The sequence below is a fragment of the Capra hircus genome, chromosome 12, assembly GCF_001704415.2.
Source record: "Capra hircus breed San Clemente chromosome 12, ASM170441v1, whole genome shotgun sequence".
Lineage (NCBI taxonomy): Eukaryota > Metazoa > Chordata > Mammalia > Artiodactyla > Bovidae > Capra > Capra hircus.
The window spans coordinates 9,424,820-9,452,344 of NC_030819.1; the positions used below are offsets into that span (position 1 = coordinate 9,424,820).

At 38.6% G+C, this 27,525-nt stretch overlaps 1 protein-coding gene across 1 annotated transcript in view; it reads right to left on the reverse strand.

Annotated features, from left to right (window-relative positions):
- The window catches only part of PCCA (propionyl-CoA carboxylase alpha subunit), a 378,687-nt gene that overhangs the window by 296,934 nt on the left and 54,228 nt on the right, over positions 1-27,525 (reverse strand). The window contains exons 5-6 of the mRNA XM_018056387.1: positions 19,486-19,599; positions 17,335-17,388 (exon numbers count right to left, since the gene is read on the reverse strand). Of these exons, the coding sequence (XP_017911876.1) occupies positions 17,335-17,388; positions 19,486-19,599 (168 nt within the window). The remainder of the gene's footprint in view (positions 1-17,334; positions 17,389-19,485; positions 19,600-27,525) is intronic.

Sequence of the window (27,525 nt, forward strand, 5' to 3'; positions counted from 1 at the left end):
AAACACAATTCTACCTCTAACATACAGATCTATTCAAATAGGAAAAGGAGGAAATCTACTTTCATATTAACGATTAGAGAAAAAAAAAATCATCCTCATAGTTGAATTTTTAAAGACACTTTCTATAAAGAGACTACTCAGTACCATGCTGAAATTTTCAGTAACTAGAAAATGTAAATGTAGTCACTATGATGAAAATATTTTCTTTGGTCTCTTTTAGGTCTGAGAATGTCTGAAGTCTTGAGTTATTTTTACAGGCTCTTCTTGAAGGAACTGATTTCTCTACTCTTACGTTTTATATCTTAAAATGTTTGGGAAATGGTAAAAACAGAAATAATCAATTTCCTTTTTCAACAAGGGGTCCATGCAAGGCTACCTTTGTCAAGAATCAAATACTCCTTTCTCAACAACACAAGTATATATAAGAGAATATCATCTTAAAGTTCAGTTTGAGATTTTTTAAGCTTTTTTTTTTACTATAAAGAATTTAACAAAGAAGTTTACTAAATAAATAAGACTTGAGAAACAGAATAATTTTATAATGCCTGACCCCAAGTCTACTAAACCAAGAATCACTAAAACTAGTTAAGTGTTAATTATACAAGAGGCAATTTGCCAGTAATTGAAAAAAGCCTACAAAATTAACAAATGAATACTATCTGACACAAGAAAGCTGGCAATGGTTATGGACGCTTTTGCCTTCTAAAAGCATAATCAGAACTCAGAACGATTAATCAACATTTTAACACTTTGCATCTGTATAAGTACTCAAGGTAGTACTCTGCCACTTGACAAGTTGCTTAGCATTGCAAAATTTGATAGTTCATGTCTTACTGAATTTTTACTGACTTGGAAGAAAATAAAACACCAATTAAAAGCAGATGTCACCTTTAATTCTAACTGGCTGGCAAACTTCTCACTTTTTTTAATTCAATGCAGAGACAGAACGCACGTAGATGACAGTTTGGACAGTTAAATATTTAAAGTCACTGATATCCCCCACAAATTTGCAAGTGATTTTCCAGAACTTAACCCCATGGGGCTTTTATCTGGCAAGCATCCAAGAGGAATAGTTTCAAGTCGTCATCTAGAAAGTAAATTTATGGTTACATTTTTGCAAAGACTACAAAAACTGATCAGAACATTTCTAAGCTAACATCCTCAAGACTGCCTTCATCTTTACCATCTTTACCTTCATACACATAAAAAAATTTCCAAAAACTACACTGCTCCATGTTGCTCTTCTATTAAAATCTAGCTTTAAAAAAAAACCTAATATAAAGATTTAATAAACCGTGCTTAACATACATTCATGTTTAAGAGCTGAATCACACCCAACTCAATTTACCATAAAATAGTAACACATATTTTTCATCATCTTTCAATATTGTATTGTTGGTCATAAATTCACTCACCTTCGCTTCTAACCATGAATTCTGAACAAAACTTCTTAAATTCAATGTTTTGAAAAACATCAGAAAAATAAATAAGTAGACAGGTGACCATACTAACACCCAACAGGCAATATAGTATCTACTTTCTCACAAGAAACCCGAATTTCCATGTATATGTAAATAAAATATATAGAGAATTACATTATTAACCTTCTAAAGACAGTGAGGCTAGTGTTTCCTAATGCTACTGTTTCTATGCATAAAGTAACTTAGAATAAAATCCCAAGGTCTAAAAATGTTTCTAATATAGCAGGTTTTTCTACAAGAAGGAAACTTCTGGATTTTCCCTAACATCCCAGTTTCGAGGACAACACTGTAACAAGAGACCTGGCCTGATGTGCAGTAACACTGACCCACAGGTTTCAGAGATTACCCCTGAATGATCTAAGCCAGCTTTCAAAAGCCAGAACAAGCTGCTACCAATAAGGCAAAGAGGGAAAATGAATCCCAGAAGGAATCACCCCAGAGATCCCTCACAATAACGGGGTCCCTAGGAGCTCTAAAGGCCTATCAAGGCTTTGCTCACATCGACTCATTGCATAACAATCAGACTTGGCTTAACAGTCAGAAGGGGTAAAGGAACCAGGTCGATCCTCTATTGTTCACCTCTGAGCTCTAACGGAGTATTTGCACTTTGACAGCAAGTCTGTCTTGAAAGAAGAACCTGAGGAAGATGAAATGGAAAGGTGGTCACAAAAAGGGGATTTAAGGGAGTGGCCTGCCTGTGACAACTTCTGCAAGCCTCGTCTTTGCATTTCCACCCTGCTTCATGCATTGCTAATCAGAGATCCACTGGAAGCTTCAGAACCAACTGAAAGGCCTGGCAGGGTATTTGGCTTTCAATTCTTCTACTCTGTTTATTCCCAATATACATTCATTGCGCTTAGAAACAACTCTGGAACAAGGGCAGCCACTCAGCAATGAAATGTAAATTACTGACGTGTGCTGAAACCTGGACTTGCCATCACTAATGAGCACATTAAAGGAAAAATGCTCGCTAGACGACTGCAACCTTTTTACTGAACCCTGTGTGCATGGAAAGCCACAATTCAACATCAATTAAAAGAACTAGCTGCAAAACAGTAACAGAGAAGCCCTGTCACCACTTTTAATACCTCAGGGACCGAAAAGCTAAGACAAACATGAAATTTTTACACTTCATCGGCTAAAAATGTTGTGCGAAACATTATCGTAAATGTGGTCCACTTTGGTTAAGATTTGTGAATCATTATTTTAGTTTCTGAAGAGTGAAAATAAGATCTCTGGTGGTTTAAAAAAAAAAACCAACAAGCTATTAATCTATTGCTTTATTCATTAATTCAGTCAACAAATTCTAGACTTAGTGATCTAAAACTCACCAGAGACTCGGCAAGACTGAAACTTATATAAAGTTTGTCAGGAACAGAAGTATAAACCATAAGCTAATGATTTAATCTCAAAATAAGCAAAATATTTGGTTTATATGAGTAGGAGATAATATATAGAGAGGCAAAGATTATTATTAACCATTCTCTAATCAGCGATTGACAATGGAAAATTCTGAAACAAAATGTGAACAGACATCTAGTATCTATTAAATTTATAATAAAATTTTCATAACTAAAATAAACTTTATAAATTTTTTATGAAAATTTCAAAGTAAAAGTGGCACGGGAATGAGTAAGATAAGGCTATCATTAGTTAAATTTACCATGTTAAGTTATTTTGAGTTAGTTTTCCAAAGAATACTCTAGTACAAGTAAGCACTCACAATATTAACACATTCGAATACAATTTTATCTTTCTTTGATAACCTAAAAGCACAGCAGACTCTTAAGACCTTAAACGATTAACAACAATCATTTGTTACAACATTAAAAACCTGCTTATTTTTTCATTGTGGGAATGGCAATCCACTCCAGTACTATTGCCTGGAGAATCCCATGGACAGAGGAGCCTGGTAGGCTATAGTCCACGGGGTCGCAAAGAGTCGGACACGATTGAGCGACTTCACTCACTCACTCTGGTTCAATTTAAGTTTTCCGTATAATGGCATGCAGTTAAACTCCAGCTGTTTCGAACCTCAGGGCTTGAAAACACAATGAACTTAAGTCAAAAGAACTGACAACCTACTAGTGTAACATGAGGAAAATCATTTTATTTCAGATGCAGCATCTTCATCTAAACTTCAGATAGTGATACCACAGCCTATATACGGCTTGGGGGTGAGGAAGAAGCATGTGCAACCACTTGTTATACTAATTGATAATAACTCAATGGACACGAACTTGGGCAAACTCCGGAAATAGTGAGGATTCACTATTGTGAATAAAGGTTGCACAGGCAGGGCCTGCTGCAGTCCATGGGATCGAAGAAAGTCAGACACAACTTAGCAACTGAACAACAATCCCCCAAACAAGAGATTCATTGCTTTGCTAGGAACCCAAGTCTTCATTCCTCCCCTATCAGAGACCTATCTAACAGACCCATCTCTTACCCAGAGGTATACTGCCTATCTATTTGTCTGGGTGATTTCCTCAGAGGACACAAGCAATTGCCTACCTTCTATAGGATATATACTTCTGCATTATCGGTTATTTTTGACAACTCAGAAGGATTATTTTCTATCTCTTCTTATTCCTCGATTATCTTTCAGTATCTGTAGTTTCCTAACCCTCAACGCTGTTTTTAACCTCTACCAAATTTTGTTACAGCTGCTAAGACCCACATACCCCTATCACTAGAACAATACTGGCCAAGACATCTGAAAAGGGAGTTGGCCAACATGGGTGGTCTCAGTGGCTGAGGTAGCTGCCACACATTGGCCCAACCAGGACCTCCACACCACAGACTCCACTACAAACTACAACCATTGCTTTCCATTTCTTTTTTTCCTATATGCTTTTCTTATTTTAACTGCTTCTTTTCCTCACTTCCAGCTTTCAGGAGAAAAAGCTTAACTTTTGCGGACAACTCTGTAGACAAGCTTTAGATCAACAGGACTAACAAAATCATAATTATTAAATTATATAGTTTCCCAGTGGCTCAGTGGTCAAGAATCTGCCCGCCAAGGCAGGAGATGCGGGTTCCATCCCTGGGTTAGGAAGATCCCCTGGAGAAGGAAATGGCAACCCACTCTAGTAGTACTGCCTGGGAAATACCACAGACAGAGGAGCCTGGGGGGCTACAGTCCATGGGGTCACAAAGTTGGATACAACTGAGACAGCACACATAGTCTGGCAAGGAAAACATAATGATGAGTGAGGAAAAGAAGAAAAGAGTTGAAAACTTGTAAAGGTTTTGTTTTGCTCTGTAACAAGTTGTATAATCTTTTCTACAGCCCTGAAGATAGGAGGGTAGGTGATGCCTGGGCTTGAATCCTTGCCCAGGTATTAAGAGCTAGTGGAGCGATCTGCATAAATTCACCTTGCTTTTGCTTCCTACACCTATGAAAACAGTACTATCCACCTGTAGGGCTGTTATGAAAGCAAGAGAGTCAGTAATCACATCGAGTGATTGGAACACTGCCTGGCACACAATACATATTCAAAAATGTTAAATTGCTAAAGGTAGAAATCTTACCAATTCACATCATGATCACAGTTGTTTTGCTTGTACTCTTCTATTGCTGTAATCAACAACGGCATCAGCATTTATTAATCAAAATATTTCCTTATAAGTACAGTGGCTGAGAAATGGAACACATAATTTTTTCTAATGATATGCTATTTCTCTGGTTGTGGTTCAGTTGCTAAGTCACGTCTGACTCCTTGAGATCCCATGGACTGCAGAACGCCAGGATGGTCTGTCCTCCACTATCTCCCAGAGTTTGCTCAAACTCATGTCCACTGAGTCAGTGATGCTATCTAACTATCCCATCCTCTATTCCCCTCTTCTCCTCAAGTTCTCGATCTTTCCCAGCATTAGAGTCTTTTCCAATGAGTTATATCTTCACGTCACGGAGAAGGCAATGACACCCCACTCCAGTACTCTTGCCTGGAAAATCCCACGGGCGGAGGAGCCTAGTGGGCTGCTGTCCATGGGGTCGCTGAGAGTCAGACACGACTGAGCGACTTCACTTTCTCTTTTCACCTTCATGCACTGGAGAAGGAAATGGCAACCCACTCCAGTGTTCTTGGGGAGAATCCCAGGGACGGGGGAGCCTGGTGGGCTGCCATCTATGGGGTCACACAGAGTCGGACACGACTAAAGCGACTTACCAGCAGCAGCAGCAGCTCTTCACATCAAGTGGCCAAAGTATTGGAGCTTCAGCATCAGTCCTTTCAATGAATATTCAGGGTTGATTTCCTTTAGGATTGACTGGTTTGATATCTTTGCTGTCCAAGGGACTCTCAAGAGTCTTCTCAAACACCACAGTTCAAAAGCATCAGTTCTTCAGCACTCAGCCTTCTTTATGGTCCAATTTTCACATCCATACATGACTACTGGAAAAACCATAGCTTTGACTAGACAGACCTTTGCTGGCAAAGTAATGTCTCTGCTTTTTACTATACTGTCTAGGTTTGTCATAGTTTTTCTTTTAAAAAGAAAACTGCGTTCTGCAGTCCATGGGCTCTCAAGGAGTCAGACATGACTTAGCAACTGAACCACAACCAGAGAAATAGCATATCATTAGAAAAAATTATGTTTTACATTTCTCAGCCACTGTACTTATAAGGAAATATTTTGATTTAAAAACAAGCATCTTTTAATTTCGTGGCTGCAGTCACCATCTGCAGTGATTTTGGAGCCCAAGAAAATAAAATTTGTCACCATTTCCACTTTTTTCCCATCTATTTGTCATGAAGTGATGGGACCAGATACCATGATCTCAGCTTTCTGAATGTTCAGTTTTAAGCCAGCTTTTTCACTCTCCTCTTTCACCTTCATCAAAAGGCTCTTTAGTTCCTCTTCACTTTCCACCATTAAAGTGGTATCATCTGCATATCTGAGGCTGTTGATAGTTCTCCCAGCAATTGATTCTAGCGTGTGATTCATCTACTTGACATTTCTCATGATGTACTCTGCACAGAAGTTAAATAAACAGGATGACAAAATACAGCCTTGACATACTCCTTTCCCAATTTGGAATCAGTCCATTGTTCCATGTCTGGTTCTAACTGTTGCTTCTTAAGCTGATTTCTCAGAAGACAGGTAAGGTGGTCTGGTATTACTATCGCTAAGAATTTTCCACAGTTTGTTGTGATCAATGAACCAAATGTTTTTCTGGAATTCCCTTGCTTTTTCTACAATCTAATCCAATGGATGTTGGCAATTCAAAATCGCTGCTTCCTGTGTTTTCTAAATCCAGCTTGTACATCTGGAAGTTCTCAGTTCACCTACTGCTGAAACCTAACTTGACGGATTTTGAGCATTACTTTGCCAGTATGTGAAATGAGTGCAACTGTATGGTAGTTTGAACATTCTCTGGCATTGCCTTTCTTTGGGATTGGAATGAAAACTGACCTTTTCTAGTCTTTTTCTCAGTCCACTCCTGAGTTTTGCAAATTTACTAACATACTGAGTGAAGCACGTTACCAGCATTATCTTTTAGAATTTGAAATGGCTCAGCTGGAATTCCATCATCTCCACTAGCTTTGTTCCTAGTAATGCTTCCTAAGCCCACTTGACTAAACACTCCAGAATGTCTGGCTCGAGGTGAGTGACAACATCATGGTCACTATTTTGCCCAGTTCTTCTATGTATTCTTGCCCCCTCTTCTGAATCTCTTCTGCTTCTGTTAGATCCTTACCGTTTCTGTCCTTTATTGAGCCCATCTTTGCATGAAATGTTCCCCTGGTATCTCTAATTTTCTTGAAGAGATCTCTAGTCTTTCCCATTCTCCTGTTTTCCTTTATTTCTTTGCATTGTTCGCTTAAGCAGTCTTTCTTATCTCTCCTTGCTAGTCTCTGGAACTCTGCATTCAGTTGCGTATATCTTTCTCTTTTTCCTTTGTCTTTTGCTTCTCTTTTCTCAACTATTTGTAAGACTTCTTCAGACAACCACTTTGCACTTTGCCTTCCTGCATTTCTCCTTGGTGAGGTTTGGATCACCACCTCCTGGACAATGTTACAAGCTTCCGTCCATAGTTTTTCAGCCACACTCTGTCTACCAGATCTAATCCCTTGAATCTATTTGTCACTTCCACTGAATAATCATAAGGGATTTGACTTGGGTCATTAAGGTTATTTCTCTTAAAAAACTGCATTCAATAACCAACTCCTATGTGAAGGGCTGAATAAAAAGCTAAGAAAGTGCACACACTTGCAGACATGCCCTAAGCATGTTGGGAAGTACACACACACAAGAAAGGAACACTCTCTGCTTAGGCAAATTAGCATGTCACACACTGTTTTCAGTATGGCACTTCAAAAACTTTGTAACAGTATCTTTAGATAAGGTCCAGTCAGAAAACAAAGCCCCAGAAGCATCTCATTATTTCTGCCTCTTTGCCCCTTTTTAGAAAGCATGTACTGAAAAGCCTAATTTTAGAATGTATGTGGGGCAGTAAGAATCATTAACTATATGTAACCATGATAATTAATGTTACTTCATTTAGTCCCACAAAATCCTCTATTACCTTCATGAGAACAACAATCTTCTCCACTAAATTTTAAGTATAAGAGTTACAAATAAATGGATAAAAATAGAGATCACAAGGTTACTATGTTAAAAACTGCATTACAACAGTATACTACAGAGAGGCTTCACAAATACCCTTTCTATTTTCAAAATTCCAAATTTTAATTCAGCAACTTCTCTCATCTAAAGAATAGTTAACAGACGTGTACTGAAAGCTTCTTGAATGGTACAAAAAAACTAAAAAGGGTAATTTCTACCTTCTACTCATGTACCAATTGGGTGATAATCAACAGACAATGGATAAACAAAATGTGGTATATATCCATACAGCAGACTATTATTCAGCCTTCAAAAGGAAACAAATCCTGACCCATGCTACAACATGGATGGAGTAAAGACATTATGCTAAAGTGAAGTAAGCCAGTCACAAAAGGACAAATATTGTATGATTCTACTAGCTTCCCTGGTGGCTCAGACAGGAAAAGCGTCTGCCTGAAATGTGGGAGACCCAGGTTCGATTCCTGGGTTGGGAAGATCCCCTGGAGAAGGAAATGGCAATCCACTCCAGCACTCTTGCCTGGAAAATCTCATGGACGGAGGAGCCTGACAGGCTACAGTCCATGGGGTCGCAAAGAGTTGGACACAACTGAGTGACTTCACTTTCTTTCTTTCTTTCTTTCTTTCTTTCTTTCTTTCTTTCTTTCCACTTAGAGTTACCCAGAGCAGTCAAATTCAGAGACAGAAAGTAGGAGGGGTAGGGGAAACAGAATGTTACTATTTAATGGGTTGAGAGTTTCAGTTCTGGATGATGAACGAATTCTGGAGATGAAGGTAGTAATAGTTAGACAGTGTACCAATAAGCATACTTAATACCACCAAATTGTACACTTAAAAATGGACAAAAAGGTAAAGTTTATGTTATATATATTTTACCACATTTAAACATAATAAAAAATGAACTTAATAATTCTTCTACATAACCAAAACAAAAAGAACAAAAACAAAAATCAGTGTTAATTTCAAGTGAATGAATGCTATTTGGGTCATTAATGAAGGAAATGTCTTAACTCACTTCAAAAAACATTTAAAGGAAAAATTGTGACATTTTTCCCATGGAGTTTATAACATATGCAGACGAAACACATATGAAAACTCAACACAGAGAATGGAGATGGAAAGAAGGAAACAGTGGGCTATGAGACTGCAAAATTTCTACATTGTACATGAAATGGCATAATACTGTACTAGGTCTAAGTAGACCATATAAAGTAAGGACGCATACTGTAATCCCTAGGTAAACCACTGAACAATTTAAAATGGAATTCCAGAAAATAAAATAACCCAAAGAAGATAGGAAAGATGGAGAAAGAGGAGATAATCACAAAATTTTATAGAATGTTAGACATAAACCCAGTCATAATGGTAATTTATTAAATGGTAATAGATTCTACAGAAATTACATAGTGGCAATAGTTATATAACTTGCTTTTACATTATAAAAGGGTGAGTGTTACGATATAAATTATATCTCTAAAAAAAAGCTGTCTTTAAAGAAAATAAGACTGAGGCCAACCAAAAACTTTATAAGGCCAAACACTACAATTAAAAAATACAGATGATCAGAAGGATTGAAAAAGCGTGGCGTGACTACAGGCTGGCCACAAGAGACATGAGTCAGATGGAGAAAACCAAGCCCTGCCAACAGAAAGCACAGGACATCAGTCTTTCAAATCAAACACTGAACAACTTGTCCAAGATCACAGAGCTCCGAACCAGCAGAGTAAGAACTTTAACGTGGACTCCAGACGGTGGTAATACCAGCAAGTAAGCAGACAGAAAGGAGAGGGTGGAGGAAAGTGTGAGTATAAAATTCCAACTGTTTTAACCTCAAGCCAAAGGGAGAAAGAAACCTTCCTACTGAAATCACCCCCAAGCCCTACAACTCTAAACAAATCTGCCGTAAAGACTCCCTAAAAACAGAAGATTTCTCCTTCTCAGGCATCTGATTTAGAGCATTTCTGGGCTGTATCATCTTTCCGAAGCTGAATTCTAAGCCAGCGCATTCTCAACCATGTCCTCAAACGTCCCACATACAGTCCGTTATGAAGGACAGTCACCAGATCTCTCCTCTAAATTCAGGAAGACACTGTGAATTCAACAGAAGATCCCTGAGAGGACATGGACATCCGTGACTGTTCTGTAGTTTCTCCCAACTCACTTTACCTGTAACACCAAATCCAAGCCAAGAGTTACTTTCACTGGCATCCTAGCTCAGGAGACCAGAAAACCAAAAGAAATATTCTGATTTTAGACCTTAACAATGGTACACCAATTAGAGGGGGGACAGGGAGTCAAAAGAGAAACAGTTTCCACCAACAGTTAAAAAAGGTGCCAACCAAAGCAGTCAATTCAAAACAAAACACTAACAATTCCATCTAGTTCCAGTTCATCTTAGAAGCAGTTCACAACATTTACTGAGACTGGGATTAACAAAGACTTTTGTAAGATACTATGCTCACATTTTCAGGCTATGGTTTTTCCTGTGGTCATGTATGGATGTGAGAGTTGGACTGTGAAGACGGCTGAGCGCCAAAGAATTGATGCTTTTGAACTGTGGTGTTGGAGAAGACTCTTGAAAGTCCCTTGGACTGCAAGGAGATCCAACTAGTCCATTCTGAAGGAGATCAACCCTGGGATTTCTTTGGAAGGAATGATGCTAAAGCTGAAACTCCAGTACTTTGGCCACCTCATGCGAAGAGTTGACTCATTGGTAAAGACTGATGCTGGGAGGGATTGGGGGCAGGAGGAGAAGGGGACGACCGAGGATGAGATGGCTGGATGGCATCACGGACTCGATGGACGTGAGTCTGAGTGAACTCCGGGAGTTGGTGATGGACAGGGAGGCCTGGTGTGCTGTGATTCATGGGGTCACAAAGAGTCGGACATGACTGAGCAACTGAACTGAACTGAACTGATGCTCTCACTTTCAGGCTATGTGACACTGGGCAAGGCACTTATTCTGAGATTGTTCTCTTTGATATAAATCATAAGATACCACACATTGTCAGAAAGATTAAGTAGGAATGTTGCAAGGTAGGTGTTCCACATCTATTTCTAAAAGTCTGGGGGAAGGGAAGAAAATTTCTGTGCCACTTCTTTTCTTGTTAGTTTACTGGCTCAGTCGAGTCTGACTCTGGAACCCCCCTGGACTGTAGCCCGCCAGGCTCTTCTGTCCATGGGATTCCCCAGGTAAGAACACTGGAGTGGGTAGCCATGGCCTCCTGTAGGGTATCTTCCCAACCCAGGGATAGCACCTGCATTGGCAGGTGGATTCTTAACCACTGAGCCACCTGGGGAGCCCCACTTCTCTTCTTAAAAACAAACAAAATCTTACTTCAGCAAATATGTGTGCCCTGTATAACAAATTTATAAGCAAATTCTAGCAGGCTAACACAAATGCATGCTTGCACTCTAGAAGAATACACATTTGGTAGCGGCAGTACCCACTAGGGATTTAAACCAGGGGCTGGGGTCAGACACTCACAGAAGAAACCCTCCTTTTCAATGTATACATGTGACTTAAGTTTCTTAAGACGTTAACATTCTCAAAACCTTTTTATTTTAGTATAGTAAAATCATAGACCTGTGTCCAAAACGGAAATTTCTAATAATGTTAAGAGCAGCTATGCAGTTAAAGTTAGATGTCTATAAAATACAGTGTAGTATTAACCTTTTTAAGCCATGACATACATAATTAAGTCACACAAAAAAACATACTTCCATGAGCTATGCACATCACAACCTATGTAGATAAAATAAGAGTTAAAAAACAACTTCGGGTTTGCAAGGTCTTTGCTTTTTTTTTTTCTAATCAAAAAAAAATTTTTTTTCAAATATGAGTGAACAGGGCATAAAATGGATTATTTTAAATGCACTCTTAATATTTTAAGAACAAAAATACTGTTAAAGTCATTGGCAAACTTGCTAACTTTATAATTTTAGTATCAGTTGCCAAGTACTTAATACACACTTTACAATTCCTACACACTGTGGGTTACAATCTTGCAACTGAAGACCTATGACCTTGCAAAAGGGTTTCTTCAAATTTCTACCTACACAAGCTGATCGTGTGCTACCTCTGTTATTATAAACTGGGGGGACAGATTTCTGTGTGTTCTGGCTAAATTCCCTACAGGTATTTGGTCTTCAGTGTTTGGCTTCTGACGCTTTTCAACTAAGCAACTCACGGTACAGGGTTTTTTTAAGCTCTATGTACTTATGCTCATCCCACTGAGGTCAAGTCCTGATTCTGTTCCTTACCAATAGAGTGTGATTGCTGGCCTATCACTGCATCTGAGTCTTAGATTTCTTTTTGTTAAATGGTCGCATGAATTAAATGAAATCATATAGGTCAAGGTGAAAGTATTTTGCAGACTACAAAATCATGCATGTGTGTACAGGAATATAATGTTATCAGATCATTAGCCTCAACAGGAAAAACACCTAAACTCACAAAATACACATGAAAATAATATCAGATTTCCCAAAAAATGCTAATATTAACTATCTCATTCTCAAAAAAAAAAAAAAAGAAAACTCTTTAATAGCTCTATTGACTAAAGTAATAATTACTAACACCTATAATGATAAGGTGATCTGCCTGGTAATGGCGGACTTTGTGCTAAGTTCGTTATACACGTGGTTTCTAATCTTTATAACAACCCTACAGGGTAGATGTTGTTCTCTTCAGTTTACAGGAAAAAAAATTGAGCTATTTCCAAAATTTGCTACTATGAACAACCTTACAATGAACATTTTTAAAGTATATCTTTGTAGGTGAAATTCTTAAGAGTGGAATTATTGAGTCAAAGAGTATATAAGCTTTAAATTTTGGTAATACTAGCAAATTTCTGGAACAAAAAGGAAAAAGGGGGCTGAAAAAACTTATACTCCCATGAACAAGAAGACGCTTCCTGTTCAATTGCCTACACTGGATATTATAGCTATTTTTTAAATGTTTGGTTAATTCAATGGATTTAAAAAATCCATCTCACTATTGTTTTTGAAAGTTATACTCTCTATCTTACTAAGAAGTCTCCAACAAAGAGAGACAAAAATACAATCATCATACCTCAACTGCTTCCCACAGTTCCTCTCTCCACCCTCACTGCTGAGCACTGTGGATAGAATGCACTATCTGTATATATGCATATATACACTTATCTTTTAAATACATGGCTAAGACCCATACATGAGACACAAATTATCAAATCTAACATGAATTTCTTATAAAGGCAACTACTGCAACTTATAATGTTGTGCTGCATTAAAATATGATATGATAATATGAAAATATATATATATAAAAAACAGAAAGATAACAGAATACTAGGAAATCCTTTCAATGCGTGCTCAGTCGCTCGGTCTGACTTTTTGCAACCTCATGGTCTGTAGCCTGCCAGGCTCCTCTGTCCATGGGATTTCCCAGGCAAAAATACTAGAGTGGGTTACCACTTCCTTCTCCAGGGGATCTTCCCTACCCAGGGATCGAACCTGCATCTCTTACATTGGCAGGCAGATTCTTTACCAACTGAGCCACCTGGGAAGCCCCAGGAAATCTCTTTAAATCTCATTTAATCTTTAAACCACTCTTTCCAGGGGCTGAAACAAGATTTTGTTTAAATTATATGCAGTAGGGATACTCTATAATCTGATCTCACTTCATGTAAGTTAAGCATAAAGAATACTTAGCCTTGTAAAAAATATGTAAGTTTAGAATGCTTTTGACATTTGATTCATGGTACTTTCTAAAGCAAAAAAAAAATTGCATAAATCAGAAAAAAAATTAAGAAATCATTTTATTCGAAGCTGTAAACTAAAAACAATGTATAAGATGATAAAGAACAAATATCTTTTCTATCAACAAAGTAAATATTATGCTGATTTTGAACAGCAATAAAACAAATACAAAACCAGAAATTAACAGTGGGGGGGGCTCTCCACATTTGACTAAATTTCAAACATAAGTCACACTATTACAGTAAAAGGAACTCCCCAGTAATTAAACTTAAAAATTTCTTTTCCGTGTTCTGTTCATCTTTCTTGCCAAAGGTTGTCACCAATACAGTAGTCTATCACCACTATCTTGGAAAACAGATTCTAATACACCCAATTTGAGATAATAACTATTAGATTTCAATGGCTAATCACTAACCACACAATGTTGATATGAGTAACAAAATCAGTAAGCAATTTTATGTCATTCTGCTATTTTTACAGAATTTGGCAGCTATAGCCAGACATTTCAAAAGGAATAATTTAAATGGCACACGTCAATGGGAAAAGTTTTAATGCTAGGAAAATTATATCCCAAGTAAGAATCTTGCCATGATGTACAAAAAGAGAAGATTAGTTATCATCACGATATGTTTTCACGGTGAATAAAAACACACGGCAATACCACTTTCCCATTACAAAACCATCCCTTCTGTCACAGGAGGAAAGTTTTCTTGCAGGTTATTCTATGATTCTTCATCTAATAGTATTTCCTGAATCTTTCCATAACATTCACTGAACTTACTACACAGAAATCATCAGGTGATAAAAGAGAATCAAAGAACGAGAAGACCAAGTTTCTTATTTTAAGAGAATAAAATAGAGAAACAATTTTAACATAATAGGGAAGGTGGTATACCAAGTAAGAAATCAAGAAAGAAAATGTCAATGCTCTAGAAGACAGAGGAAGGAGATTAGTCCCCCTCTCACCAGGGGGACATGGAAAGCTATTCTGGCAGAGGTAACATGAGCTGTGCCTTCAGAGGGAGGTGGCAGTTGGAGACATGGAGCGAGGGGACGGGTGGGACCACTGAGGACAGTGGTAGGAAGGATGGGACAGGGAGAGCCAGCCACGTTTGGGAACAGCGCTCCGTCTGGCTTGGCTGAGGCATAGCATGGATAAAGGAAAACGGAGCAGATAAAAATAGAAAGATAAATGAGAAAGGAGGGTAGTCACACATTCTCTCCTCTTTTCTCTAACATGAAACGCCCAATGGCACAATCTAATCCTCATTAACAGAGAGTCTGAACTTCTTCATAACACTTTCCTCCCTGAAGTCATGTGAGTACCTGATGTATTTTTCACAACATGACTGTGAGCTACTCATGAGCAGGACACACACCTGATGCAATTTTATATCGTTCTTAAATGCCTTGAACATAAGATATCAACTAATCCTTTTTAATGACTGCATAAATGCATGAATGAACATATTAGCATTTCACTTCTCCCAGACTCAGATACTCCTCTGTACCAGGAGCTGGCAAACTTCTATGAAGGGCCATACTGTAAATATTCATTTGCAGGCCATTCAGTCTTTACTACAGCCCTGCAACCCTGTTGTTCTAAAGCAGAAACAGCCACAGACAACTCACCTGTTATCGCTGTGAGGCTGTGTGACAATAAAACTTAATTTATAATACAAAAACAGACCGCAGCTGCAGTTGGCCTATGGACCACAGTTTAGAGACTCCTCATTCATACAAACTTAAATATGTCATATTGTACAAATACATTTAAAATATATTCAAATCATTTTCTTACATAATGACAGAACCTCAGCCAAAATTTCAAACAAGATAATAAAAAGTGATAAACAGGAAAATGTGGATATACTGCACAAAACCTGGGAGATCTGGACCCTCAGATACTTATACCTTATGTGCCCTCTCCAGACATTTCTTACTATTAGCCATCTTTGCGAGCTCAAGTCACAACTTCTTCAGGCCTTAGTTTTTAATCTATAAAGTAAATTGGTTGAAACAGATCATTCTGAGCTGGAACTCTATGATCTTTAGATTTGTCCAGATTAACTTTATGAATTTTAAGTGAAAATAGTCAATGCTACGGTTTTTCCAGTCACCATGTAGACATGTGAGAGCTGGACCATAAAGAAGGCTGACTGCTAAAGAATTGACGCTTTTGGATTGTGGTGCTGGAGAAGACTCTTGAGAGGCCCTTGTACTGCAAAGCAATCAAACCAGTCAATCCTAAAGGAAACTGACCCTGAATATTCACTGGAAGGACTGATGCTGAAGCTGATGCTCCAATATTTTGGCCACCTGATGGTGAAGAGCCAACTCACTGGAAAAGACCCTGATGCTGGGAAAAACTGAAGGCAAAGGAGAAGGGAGCAGCAGAAGACAAGATGGCTAGATAGCATTATTGACTCAATGGACATGAATTTGAGCAAACTCCAGGAGATAGTGAAGGACAGGGGAGCCCAGCACGCCGTAGTTCATGGGGTCACAGAGTCAGATATGACTTAGCGACTGAACAACAATAACATCTTCAAAATGGTAATTGCATTCAAAAGTAATTTTGAATCAACAGAAGAACAAAATACAAGCATATTGCAGAAACAAAATATAATGTACTAAAATATTAAGTTAACTTAATACCTAACTGATCCTAGGAGTTTCTTGAAGCATTATTCAATATCATACTTTAGTACCCAAAAACTAAGGTTTCAGTACCATCTTGAATGTAGATGTAAACACACTTGGAAAATCAGTTTAATAGCAAATATAGGTTCACATGCCTAGTCAGGATGATGGTATCAGCAGGATACTCAGATCATTAAAAAAAAAAGCTTTTCCCACAATAAAGAAGCAGTAGTAAGATTTAATATTAAATGTCATAATAGGCAAAGGAACAAATACCAGAATCTTACTTCTGGCTTCACATTCCTGCTTATGGTACAATAATTAATAAATCACTGGACTCCTGACATATTTAGCTAAAAGTCTGACATGTTTAATTTTAAAAGTCAAAGTCCACACAATGTGTAAAAAACTAGGTATCATTCATTATGTGTAACGATGATTTTACAACTTTTCCATTTTTACTCTTCAAATCAAGACTTTAGAATAAGTCTTCAGTTTTCCCAAACTATTTTCAAAGAATCATTTTGGGGTCAATTAAAAGTCTATAACTCATACTATCATGTAAGAATTGAATCGCCAGTCTATGTCTGATGCAGGATACAGCATGCTTGGAGCTGGTGCATGGGGATGACCCAGAGAGATGTTATGGGGAGGGAGGTGGGAGGGGGGTTCATGTTTGGGAACGCATGTAAGAATTAAAGATTTTAAAATTTAAAAAATAAAAAAATAAATAAAATTTAAAAAAAAAAAAAAAAAAGAGTGACCAAAAAAAAAAAAAAAAGTCTATAACTCACCACTACCCACATTTACAAAAGCAACACCATCACACTGCTTTCTGAATTATGAGCAAACAGTTTCTCGCTAACTACAAACTTACCAAACGTTTGGCAAATTCTTTGTTTTCTGAGAGAAATCCATAACCTGGATGTACCTTAGAAATGAAAACAAAAAGCACTTTCAGTTTTATCGATTTGCAAATCCTTTATAATAAGCAAAACAAAGAGAACATTAATGCATTTATTGTTCAAGGGCTCTCAAGTAAGGTTACTGACCTCTCTAACATCCTGAATATCTCTAACTCAGTTCAAACCCAAATGCCAAGAAATCACTGGCAGCACGCTGCTTCTGACCTAACCACAGTCAGAGCCGGCTACATACACACCTTCCTACCCACTTGCACTTGGCTATGCTAGTCAACCCCACCCATACTCCCCCACTTTTCCTGAGACCAACTTTGGTCATAAACATGGTAGGTCAAAGAGTTATGTTAAAGGAAACCTTTCACAAGATGGACAAGAAACTCTTAACTCCCCTTCCTTTATAGTACCAGAAAAACTGCTACTTTCCAACACCCTGGCTACTAAGCCAATGAATGTATTTTATTGCTGATAATATGAACATACTCAGCCACTACCCAATGATCAGTTTTCATCAAATCTAACTGAAATCAACGTTTGGCTTTACTTTTTCACCATACTCTGGATTTTTCTTCTAATATTTGCCCCCTTTCCCCTCCTCATTCCACTCAGCCAATCACAACCACTCCATGCTCTCCTCTCTCACAAGCCACACTGCAACAACTTAAATTCTACCATCCTGTTCTAACCAAGTAAATTTGACCAAACGTAAATTTAGCCATCTTATTATTAGTATTAAACATATTTCTAGGAAAATAATTCTGCTACATGTCAAATTTCTAAGTGAGCCAATATCATAATCTAATCTAGAAGTATCTAGGCATTTGAAATTTCTTTTTTTACCTGAATGTTTTTTTCTCTGCAATTACATGATCAACTTGGTATAAAAAGATAGGATCTTTTCCCCTCAATTTTAAAGTTTAATCTATTTTTTCAACTTTTTATTTTATTTTGGAGCATAGGCAATTAATAATGCTGTGACAGTTTCAGGTGGACAGCAAAGAGATTCAGCCATACATATACACGTATCCACTCTCCCCCAAACTCCCCTCCCATCCAAGCTGCCACATAAGTATCTTCAAATCTGAGATCTTTTAAATGTTAAACTAAGCTTTATGAACATGGTACAGAGTAATTTACACTACTACATCATATGAGAGGAGTTTCACCCCAACAATTTCATTTTATATAAACATTTACCTAAAGATTGTATTCTGGCAATCTATAGTTTTACTATAGAGTTAAGAGAGTTTTATCTTTACAGGTTAGCAGAGTTTTACCTTCACTAACTCTGCTAATAAATTATAACATCTATAATAGGGGCTCATGAATTCAGTTTTTTCTTCAAACAGGCATCTTAGTAAAAGTTGTTGGGTTTTTTCCCAAAAGAAATGTGCCCACTAATTGGAACACTCCAGGCTAATTGCTGGTACTGGCTGCTTCTATCCAATTTCAGATAACTCTGCAGAGGTTTTCAACATTATATGTAATTAGTTCTCTGATAAACACACATACACACACACAGCAACAATATTAATAAAACACTATGGCCAATCAGAAACTATTTTTTTCCTTGGATTCCACTCCATTCATACAGAATTGGGGATGGAGAGAATTGCCAATTTCTCCATGTAAATCATGTACATTCCATTGACAAAAAAAACCTAAATAATTACCAACTACAATTTTATTTCTGGAAGTATAAGGAGGCACAGATAATTTCTGAATGATTAAAACAATTTAAGACAGGGTCTTTTGGATCTTATTTATAAAACATTTAATACTATTATCACACTGAAAGGGTTAATACTCAAAACTAATTGGGATTTCTTTTTTTTTTTTTTCCCCCTTCTCCTAGCAAATTTGGAAATGAACTAAAACTGCTCCCTGGTGTAAAAGTTGAACCCAACAGCCACCTGCGAGATCAGAGGCCAACCCTGCCAGTTGCCACGAAGCCTCTGACTCCCAGTAGCGGATTCGGCCACATTTCACTCATGTGACATGAACTGCAACAGCACTTTCGATCATTCCCTTTTTTTAAAAATACAAACTCTAGCGTTCCGCTCACTACATATGAAACAGCTGCAGCAGAAGGGATCATTCGGACTCACAGCTTGGGCCCTGGTGTTCCTGACGGCGTCCATGATGGCGTCCATGTTGAGGTAGCTCTTACTGGTGGGCGCTGGGCCAACGCAGACAGCCTCGTCCGCCATCTTCACGTGAACCTGAAGAGAAATCTCTGCCTTAACAGGGCCTCCCAGCAAAGAGAACTACCTGCATCTGCAAGCATACCCAGAACGGCGAACCTGAGTGCATCGCTGTCCTCAGATCTCTCTCTGAATATGCACTAGGAAGCTACAGTGTGGCAAATAAGCTCAGGGCTATATTAACCAAGATTTCATTTATTACAAGCCTCACTCACTGTCTAACCCGATAATTTCCACACCAATTTGATTAGGTAAAATCACAGCAAACAATTTTAGCCTCCTGTAAACATTCAGTTCATCTCTACATAAATCTTGTATCAAAAACTACCCTGTTACATGTAGCCAGGGTAGCCTAATATACTAATAACAAGCACTCCTGCCCAGTTCTAAGCAAACTCCCCAGGAAGTGGAGATAACTAGAGAAACTGAGTGAAGGGATGGGGTGAGTGTTCCTGCACAGCATCAGGTCAGCACCAGGCACAAACTGAAGCTCCGGACTGAAGAGTTCAATACCACCACACACGCACCAGAAAACCTTGAGAATCGTTTCAACCGTCTCACATTCGATCCGCATCCATTTTAACCTTTCTTCCTAAAAGAACCGATACATGCATTAAGTTCTAAATCAACTCCAAACAAGAATATGTGCTCCATTTTTAAGACTATTTCCTCCACAGTTTCAAACCTATTTTTGCTTAAGAAACGCAAGGCATTCAATACAGAGTAGAGTTAAGTTACTTACTTCTGAAAGCAATCTATGCTTTTAAAATGATGAAAGGGATTCATAATGTTTTTGAAATGGCTTTTCCTAGCAGTTTAAACTTATTTTACAAGGCAGACATTAAAAACTGGAACACATCCATATACCTGGGCATGTATGACCCTCTTCCAAAAAGTCTGAGGTAGAAAAAAATTGAGGTATTACTAAGTTATATTCCCCAGCTATAAAGTAGTTTTAAAAGACGCACTTGGTTTTAAATGAGATTTAAAAAAAAAAAAAAAACCCACCCAAGTCATCTTTAAGAAAGTTCAGAGTTCTCTCTATCAATTCAATTCAATATTTTCAAACTATACACAAAACTGTATGGTGTATTGAAACGTTAAAAATACTTACTACTCAAGGGATTTACAGATCGGTATCTTAACATCAACTACTCAAATCTACACAGTTCAGTTTCTTTAATAATATTCGAGGAAAGGCAGCCGGGCTCGCAAAAGAATCCTAAAGATTCCCAAACTCAAAGCAAGGCTCTCCTGTATGCCTTGCTTATTCCCAACTTCAACTTGCTCTTCTCCCCTCAGACCAGAATGTCCGCTTTTCTACTGCCTTCTGTCCAAGTCAGTCCCTATTAATAGCAGTTTTGTTGCCGTAGTTGTGGTTGTGGGTTTTCTCTATAAGAAAGAAAAACTGAACACTGAACAATCCTTTAGAAAGAATGCCTAACTCAGGCGGGGATGGTTTTAAAGGTAAACCCACACTTATTCTGTGCCTTCATCTCCCTCCAGGTGCCACTCAGTGTCTCAAGCTTCCCTTCTACCCGAGTCTTCAGATCAGTCTCCCGCGATCTGAGCTTCCACAGCACCTGATACAAAAGTCAACCTTTCATCGCCTCCTGCCCAGTAATGTCATTTTGACTGCTTTACAGATTATGTCTGTTAAAATTTATACACTCTCCTTTGCCAGATCATAAGGTCCTGCAATGCGGAAGTTGTCTTAAATTCCTTTTTTAAAAAAAATCTCTCCCAGCACAGTTTTACTATTACAAGCTTTTAAATTTATAGATACACTTGAATGACTGCTTAACTTTCACTGTTAAGCCATTGTCTTTGAGGTAAAAGGCTATGCTAAATTAAACCACCTCCAGTTTTAGTAATCCATGGCAACTAAGGATTATATGGTGGGGGGCAGGGGATGGTGGGGGTGGGACTGAAACATCTACACACCCATCCATGTGTATTGGTATGTCCAAACTTTCTACAATAAATATGCATTAAAAAGGAGGGGAACCCTAATAACATTTTGACTTATTTACTTTCAGGCTTTTCTTTAAATATACTTCTGTAACCAAACTGCATATATAATGTTGCATCCTTTGTTTTTCAACTATCATCAAAATAGACACTCTTCCTAAGTTAGCACAAACTTTTACACGTAAACAAACTGAGAATCTAGCTCAAAGCCTATAACATGTTTTGCTGCTAAGTCGCTTCAGTCGTGTCCGACTCTGTGCAACTCCACAGACGGCAGCCCACGAGGCTCCCCCGTCCCTGGGATTCTCCAGGCAAGAACACTGGAGTGAGTTGCCATTTCCTTCTCCAATGCATGAAAGTGAAAAGTGAAAGTGAAGTCGCTCAGTCATGTCCAACTCTTAGCGACCCGATGGACTGCAGCCTACCAGGATACTCCATCCATGGGATTTTCCAGGCAAGAATACTGGAGTGGGATGCCATTGCCTTCTCCGATAACATGTTTTAGCAAATCATTAATATTGTTTGAATAAACATTCAAATAAATACATCAAAAGCAGGTCAAAACTGCCTATGGACTTTACAAAAAAAAGCAAAACATGCTGTTTCTAAAGGGTTGGTCAGTTCCTTCTATTTCTCAGAAACAAATCTTGCTTTAAGGTAGAAGCATATACTAGCATCTCAAGTCCATAGTCTGGCACAGGCTCAGTACTAGCAAAAATATGTGGTAAAACCATTTGAGAGAAAAAAAAACTAGGAACATTCTGCTGCCTTAGTGCCCAAGGAGATACTTATGAGCCAACCAGGAAAGAACAGTTTAAAACACTTTCAAAACCCAATTTAAATTTGGTTGCTGCTGTTCTAAATGACTAAAGTGATTTCTTTGGCTTAATAATATTAATACAAAGTGAAAGTCACTCAGTTGTGTCTGACTCTGTGCGACCCCATGGACTATATAGTCTGTGGAACTCTCCAGGCCAGGATACTGGAGTGGGTAGCTGTTCCCTTTTCCAGCATATCTTCCCAACCCAGAGAGTGAACCCAGGTCTCCCAAATTGCAGGCGTTTTCTTTACCAGCTGAGCCACAAGGGAAGCCCAAGAATATTGGAGTGGGTAGCCTATCCCTTCTCCAGCAGATCTTCCCAACCCAGGAATTGAACCGAGGTCTCCCACATTGCAAGTGGATTCTTCACCAGCTGAGCTACTAGGGAAGCCCATGATATTAATACAAAACAAACTGCATTCAAGCAGTGCAGACTCTCTTCTGAAGAATGACTAAGCAGCATCACCCACACTGACTAGATGTATTTATGTCTCACAAATGTCAATACCCTGAAAAAATATAAATTTCATTTTTATATTTCAATAGTAAAAGGAAAATATAACAATAATGGAAAATCGAAACTGAACTAGTGAATTAACCAGGATATTGCTGACAGCAAGTTTCAAATAGAAAATCAGATTTTAAGTACTAAGTCAAGGAGTCAGTCTTCATAAACTTTTCCAATAGAAAAGTTTCCAAATGGGGTTTTATTTATTTTAAAGATTATTAGTTTCCTCCTCAAGCATTAGTTTTTATACAGGTAAAGAATCTACCTGCAAGACAGGAGATCCAGGTTCGATCCCTGGGTTAGGAAGATGCCCTGGAAAAGGGAATGTCTACCCACTCCATTATTCTTGCCTGGAGAATTCCATTCAGAGCAGTCTGATGGGCTATAGCCCATGGGGTCCAAACAGTCAAGACACAATTTAACGACTAACACTTGGAAAATTTCTGATTCTTTAAATAGGGGAAAATTACTTGTATCAGCCTTTTATTTTAGGCCAAACAACAATCTAGCAGAACAAGGATATGTTTTTAAATTTATGGGACTGAAAAAATCATCTCCCTTATTGACTTTTTGTTTAAATAATTAAATGCTTGGCCACAGATAGGTTAAAAATTATGTCTGAATTTTAAAACTTTGAGTTAATGGAAACTTTCATATTAGCCCATTAGATGCCTGAGACATGATGTAAAGATAACTCTGCTTGGGCCCTAATCTCATCAAATAGATTGCACCTAAGGTGAAAAGGAGACTAAAGAAATAGACTAGACCAGCTCTATCTAGGGAAAGCAAGCCTTGAAATACCTGCTAAACTAGCAGAGAATGAGAAAGCTAAGGAAGACAAGCAGCACTAAAGATGTTTCTTCCCCACAGACAGAGAGGACAGACTTGGACACAGTGGGGCAAGGACAGGGCGATCTGAATGGAGAGAGCAGAGTGGAGATAAACACACCACCATAGGGAAACAGACGGCCAGGGGAAAGCCGCTGTGTGACGCAGGAAGCTCAACCTGGCGCACAACCAACAGGGGCTGACAAGGTTCATAGGGACTGACAACGGCGGCAGGGCATGGCCTTCACAGCCCTGAAGGGGCTCAGAGCGCGGATGGCACAGAGAGCTGGTGAGCATGGGGGCCCCACACTAAACTAGCAGAATGTGGCCACTGTGAGAAGGGCAGCAAGGTAGGGAAGTGGGGCTGGGAGAGGCAGCCTGACCTCCTGCTCTTGTCTTCAAACCCCCAACCCAAGGCAGAGGTCAAGGAAGCTCCATCCCACTGCTGGGCATACACACCGAGCTGACCAGAACTGAAAGAGACACGTGTACCCCAATGTTCATTGCAGCACTGTTTATAATAGCCAGGACATGGAAGCAACCTAGATGTCCATCAGCAGACAAATGGATAAGAAAGCTGTGGTACATATACACATGGAATATTACTCAGCCATTAAAAAGAATACATTTGAATCGGTTCTAATCAGGTGGATGAAACTGGAGCCTATTATACAGAGTGAGTAAGCCAGAAAGAAAAACACCAACACAGTATACTAATGCATATATATGGAATTTAGAAAGATGCTAACAATAAATCTATATGCAAGACAGACAAAGAGACACAGATGTATAGAACAGTCTTGTGGACTCTGTGGGAGAAGGCAAGGGTGGGATGATCTGAGAGAACAGCATTGAAACATGTATATTATCATATGTGAAACAGATCGCCAGGTTCAATGCATGAGACAGGTGCTCAGGGCCGGTGCACTGGGATGACCCTGAGGGATGGGATGGGAAGGGAGGTGGCAGGGGGGTTCAGGATGGGGAACACATGTACACCCATGGCTGATTCATATCAGTGCATGGCAAAAACCACTACAATATTGTAAAGTAATTAGCCTCCAACTAAAATAAATAAATTAAAAATAAAATAAAATTGAAAAAAAAAAGAGATACACTCCACAGATGTCAGTCTCTTGAAGACTGATCCATAAAGGAAAAAGTCTGATGGAATTAATCAAAATTTAAAACTTTTGTTCTTCAAAGACAATATTAATAACAATGCAATTCCACTTCCTGCCCGACAGGATGTCTATAATCAAAAAGATAATGACAAACATTGGTGAGAATGAGAAGAAACTTGAACCCACATACTCTACTAGTGGGAATGTAAAATGGTACAGCTGCTTTGGAAAACAGTCTGTTAGTACCTAAAAAGTATAGTTATCAAATGACCCAGCAATTCCACTCCTAAGCATACACCCAAGAGAAATGATAATATATGCCCATGCAAACACATGTACACAATTGTTCATAACAGGCTTATTCATAATATCAAAAACTGAAAGCCATCCAAATGGCCAGCAGCTGGTAAATGGACAAAGCAAAATGTATTCTATTCATATGGTAGAGTATTACTCGAACAAAAAACGGCCACAAACTGATAAATGTAGTAACATAAATCTCAAAAACATCCAAAATTGGGATAGGAGTATGTCAAGGCTGTATATTGTCACCTGGCTTATTTAACTTATATGCAGAGTACATCATGCAAACTGCCGGCTGGATAAACCACAAGCTGGAATCAAGACTGCTGGGAGAAATAACAACCCTGGATATGCAGATGATACCACTAATGGCAGAAAGTGAAGAAGAACTAAAGAAGCTCTTGATGAAGGTGAAAGAGGAGAGTGGAAAGGCTGGCTTAAAACTGAACATTCAAAAAACTAATATCATAGCATGCAGTCCCATCACTTTATGGCAAATAGATGTGAAAAAGCTGGAAACAGTGGCAGATTTTATTTTATTGGGCTCAAAAAAATCACTGCAGATGGTGAATAGAGCCATGAAATTAAAAGACCCTCGCTCCCTGGACGAAAAGCTATGACAAACCTAAACAGCATATTAAAAAGCAGAGACATCACTTTGTTGACAAAGGTCTGTACAGTCAAAGCTATGGTTTTTCCAGTCATCTGCGGATGTGAGAGTTGGACCGTAAAAAAGGTTGAGCTCCAAAGAAGTGATGCTTTTGAACTGCGGTGCTGGAGAAGACTCTAAGAGTTCCTTAGACAACAAGAAGATTAAACCAGTCCATCCTAAAGGAAATTAACCCTGAATAGTCACCGGAAATACTGATGCTGAAGCTGAAGTTCCACTACTTTGGCCACGTGATGCAAAGAGCCAACTCATTGGAGGAAACCCTAATGCTGGGAAAGATTGAGGGCAGGAGAAAGAAGGGGGCGACAGAGGATGAGATGGTTGGATGGCATCACTGACTCAATGGACATGAGTTTGAACACTCTCTGGGAGACAGTGAAGGACAGGGAAGCCTGGTACACTGCAGTCCACAGGGTCGCAGAGTCAGACATGACTTAGCGGCTGAACAACAACCACAAAAACATTATTCTACATGAAAAAGCCAGACACAAAAGGCCCACTATTAAATAATTTGATGTATCTGAAAATTTTTAGAAAATGCAAAACTACGGACAGAAAGTGTATCAGTGGCTACCGAGGTGAAGGTGGCAACAAGAGTGACTGCAGATGGACACAAAGAGGTCTTTCTGGGTGATGGCTACGTTCTAAAACTGGACAGGGTGAGGGTTGCACAAGTCTAAAAAATACACCATGATTCAATAAAATTGTTAAGTAAAATCAGGAAATTTCATATAAAAATATTTTAAATCCACTGTGCTGTGAGGTCTAATGAGATACTCCTGGTACACAGCACAGTGCTATATGCTATTAATTTTTGATTCATGACTAACCAATAAAGAGAAAGTTAAGATTCACCTGACAAAGAAGATCCCTGAGACAGAAGCCAACTGAGAAGGGCATTCCAGCAGTACAAACACTGTACCAAATGCACGGAGGCCTGGGAGGGAATGAAAATGGTATGGAAGTAATAAGCATCAAAGCAGAAGGAACCAGTGCTGAGTGCTCCAGACAGACCAGAGAAGGCAGGGATTTAGAATAGCTATTGGATCCAACGAACCAGATCTCTGGCAACTTTGGGGACTTACTCGAACAACAGAAATAGAAGCCAGACGTCCCTCAGTTGAAGAGCAAATGGCGGGCAAGAAAAGAAAGGCAAACTGAAGGTGACGAGTCTTTCATGTGGCTTAACTGAAACGCCAGGGAATGTTGCGGGATACTAGAGTATTTTACCTTCTTCTCTAACTGTTGGTAAGATGCAGTACACATACAAGGTATTCAATAAAACTTCTTCATTGCATATTGATAGAGCTTTTCAGGGAGATGTCCTCACAGAAATACCTAACAGATGTCAGTGTGTGCCCAGGCTCACAAACTTGACTAGAAGCCCCTAAGATGGAAACAAAACCACTATGAGCGGCCAAACACACAGCTGTGAAGACAAAAGACAACCTGGAAAGAGTCTGCAAAATTTATAGAGATTCAATGGGAAAAGTTCTGGAGATAGAAGGCAGTGATGGTTGTACAACACTACAGCAGTGGCATTAAACACACAATGCCACTGAATTGTACAATTAAAAATAAAGTGATAAACTTTATGTAATTTTACAGTCTTTTAAAAAACTATATAGATTCATCACCACTTGCAAACTATCACTGACAAGCGATTGTGAAAAAATGTAGTTTCAGAACTTACAGAGTCTGCTACACATACACACACGTG